Below are 3,162 nucleotides of genomic sequence, written 5' to 3'. Positions count from 1 at the left end.
GGAACCACAAGTCCTGTGTTATGAACAGACTGTGCCCAGGCCACTTGGGTCTAGGATTTTGCCAAGATGGGGTGGCGATGAATACCCAGCCCGCCTCTGCAGGACAGGAGTTTCCGGAAATACAGCACAACCAATACCATTTCTTTCCATTTTTTAAAGTCATGCTCTTTTTAATCATCTATAATATTTTGGCCGCAATTGACTAATTATACAGGTCAGATGGTATCTGGCGCTGGGATGAGGCTTAAAGGAGCTATTACAGTGGTCATGAGAAAGGAGGTAGCTAATTACAGTGGTCCTAAGAAAGGAGATAGCTAATTGAGGGACAGGAGCCAAGTGGGTTTGATGCGAGGGCGGGGCACCTGCTGCCTGGCCCATTGGGCATCTCCCCCTGGCAGTCAGGAGGCTGGGACCTGGCCCAACACTGCCCAGTGCTCTCCCCTGGAACCAGGGGCCCTGCGAAGGAGGGCCTTTCCTCCCTGTTCTCAGTACACTGGCTTCTGGGGGAAGCTGAGCCCAATCCCATTTCTTTCACTCAATAATTAGTGGGAAGCTGAGCCCAATCCCATTTCTTCCACTCAATAATTAGTTACGGAGATTCAGCTTCATGCCGGGCACATGGGTCAAGAGTGTGTAAAACCAGTAGGAAAGGAATTATGCCAACTGTGTCTACAGCTGAAAGCGACCAGACACTTTGAAAACATTTTCTATAAAGTCATGTCACAAAGCTGCCTTTTCGGCTCCCATTTGTTGTCAACACGCACCCTTCTTATCTAACAGACAGCAACTTGAGCTACTCCTGAGAAGGGAAAACTCTGGAAGCTCATGGCTCTGAACTGCTTCATCCAGATCCGCGCCCTTTCTCTCGTCTGGGCTTCTGACAGGAAGTCCTTACCATCTCTGCTTTCTGTGACCTGGGAGTGTCTGTTCTCAAAAGCTTCACTCCAGTCTGTACAGGATGATCATTTTCTCCATCCACTGCCTCTGTTTCTCTCTCTCTCTCTCTCTCTCTCACACACACACACACACACACACACACACACACACACACACACTTTCCTTGGCTGGTTTTCCCCCCTAAGTCAAGATTCATCCAGCTGCCCTGTGAACTCCCTAAATGCCATCACGTCCAAGCAGAGCACCTGCGTGAGCTGGAGGATGTCTCTGGGCACAGTCTACGTGCTTTCCTCTTGGAGATACATACTGTGGAGTCCCTTAGGTGCCCACAGTCCTTAGAGCTCTTGAGTCTAGGGGGCTCCTCTCCTTTGTACTTGGAAAGGGCTCCCAAGCTAAGGAGGTATTCCAGACAGGATTCAGTAGGGCAGTGGAGGAGGAGGAAAGTGGTCCTAAGACATCCACATGCCCCACCTCCCCTGCCCCACTCTGGCTCAGTGCGCTGGCACTCTGGTGACTGCAGTTCCCAGGTTGACCAGCCACCTGGGAGAGGCCACTTATCTACCAGATCCAATGGTTCAGAACCACGTTGAGAGCCACAAGGGAGAGGAAAAGGCTGGGGGAATCACAGTAACAAGAGGACAACATGGAGGAAGGCCCCCCAGAGGGCAGAAGAGGTCCCTGTACTGTCGCACCACCACACTGGGGCCCCTCCTACCTCTGGATGTTATCTTCCAGTTGCTTGACTCTGAATTCATCCTCCTCAGACTGCCTCTGCCTGGCTTCTTCCTCTTCCGCAGTTCCCGCGGGCATTCCCTGCAACAGCCATTTTTCCCGAAGCAGTTTGGACTGTGAAAATATGGGAGAGAAAACAGACAGATGAGCGTTTTCAGCCCACCCTCCATTTCCCATCCACACTGCCACCGTTTTGAGCAGCCCCGAGTTTTACCTGGCTCTCTGCCGTCCCCTCCTCTCTAACCTGGCTCCCTCTTTCCCTCTAGTCCAAGCTCCTGAGACCATCTACAGGGATGTGTGTGTGTGAGTGTTTATTTTATACTATTAAAAAAGTCAAACTACCTTTTGGCTCTCTGAGCAGACCGTGGCGGTTGGCCAGAACAAGCGCCTTACAAAAGGTGGCAAAGAAAGGAGCCAAATTACTGAAGGGTCACGGGGAGGCGAGGAGCCCACCAGGGTGCAGTGTAGCAACAATGAAACATACAACTTTCCTCTAGTTCCTAAATGCTTCCTCCCCCACTATCATGATCCCAATTCTACCTGTTACAAATCTGTCTAGACCAGAGGATGTTCACTGTTACAGATAGGAACTGGAAACACAGGGAATCCAGGGCAGATGATCCCTTCAGAGTGGTGATATTGGGAGGGTGGAGGGAAGGTGGGCTAGAAAGGGGGAAGCGATTGCAAGGATCTACATATAACCTCCTCCCTGGGGGATGGACAACAGAAAAGTGGGTTAAGTGAGACATCGGACAGTGTAAGACATGACAAACTAATAATAATTTATAAATTATCAAGGGTTCATGAGGGAGGGGGGAAATGAGGAGCTGATACCAAGGGCTCAAGTAGAAAGAAAATGTTTTTAGAATGATGATGGCAACAAATGTACAAATGTGCTTGACACAATGGATGGATGTACGATTGTGATACGAGTTGTATGAGCCCCCAATAAAATGACTTTTTAAAGAAATCGATTGATATTTTTATGGCTCACAAAATAAACTTGAGTCAAGTTTAAAAAAAGAAAAAGAAAGGAGCCAAGAAGAAAGTGGGTGATCCATTTTCTAAGAACGATTGATATGCTGTGAATGCACCAGCTACGTTCAATATAATATTGGGAAATCATCAGTCATCAGAGCTAAGGAACCTTGATCGCTTCTGATGGCCTCAAGGGGCGAGGATTTGAAGTGAGCCTTTCTGGTCTGCAGAAAGATGAGGCTGCGTGTAGAAAATTCCAGCCATGGACTGAGGATGCTCAGGGCAAAAACTGCCTGATCAACTTCCACGGCGTGGGTCTTACGCACGGTCTTCGGTGGCCCACACATGGCAGACCAGGATTGAAGCGTACGTTAATGTCAAGACTGCTGACGGCTATCTGCTTCATCAATGCTGCGTTGGTTTTACTCAAAAACACAACAACCAGGGTCGGAAACCAGCGAGGCTCAGCACCAGCAGGTCCACAGAATCCCGGAGACACTGATGGAGCTCCTGACCCGAGAGGTGCAGACAAAGGACTTGAAGGAAATGGTCAAG

General features: G+C 49.3%; 1 protein-coding gene across 1 annotated transcript in view; it reads right to left on the bottom strand.

The window, feature by feature from the left end:
* PALM2AKAP2 (PALM2 and AKAP2 fusion) overlaps positions 1 to 1,737 on the bottom strand; it is a 287,817-nt gene extending 286,080 nt beyond the window's left edge. Inside the window, exon 1 of the mRNA XM_045296629.1 lies at positions 1,613 to 1,737. Coding sequence (XP_045152564.1) covers positions 1,613 to 1,652 — 40 coding nt within the window. The 5' untranslated portion in view covers positions 1,653 to 1,737. The remainder of the gene's footprint in view (positions 1 to 1,612) is intronic.
* Positions 1,738 to 3,162: the final 1,425 nt, after the last annotated feature.

This window comes from Echinops telfairi, unplaced genomic scaffold (genome assembly GCF_000313985.2).
Source record: "Echinops telfairi isolate 266 unplaced genomic scaffold, ASM31398v2 ScPeMD7_7410;HRSCAF=8448, whole genome shotgun sequence".
In the NCBI taxonomy this organism is placed as follows: domain Eukaryota; kingdom Metazoa; phylum Chordata; class Mammalia; order Afrosoricida; family Tenrecidae; genus Echinops; species Echinops telfairi.
The sequence above is the reverse complement of the archived record's forward strand: the minus strand, read 5'-3'. Positions and strand labels throughout refer to the sequence as shown.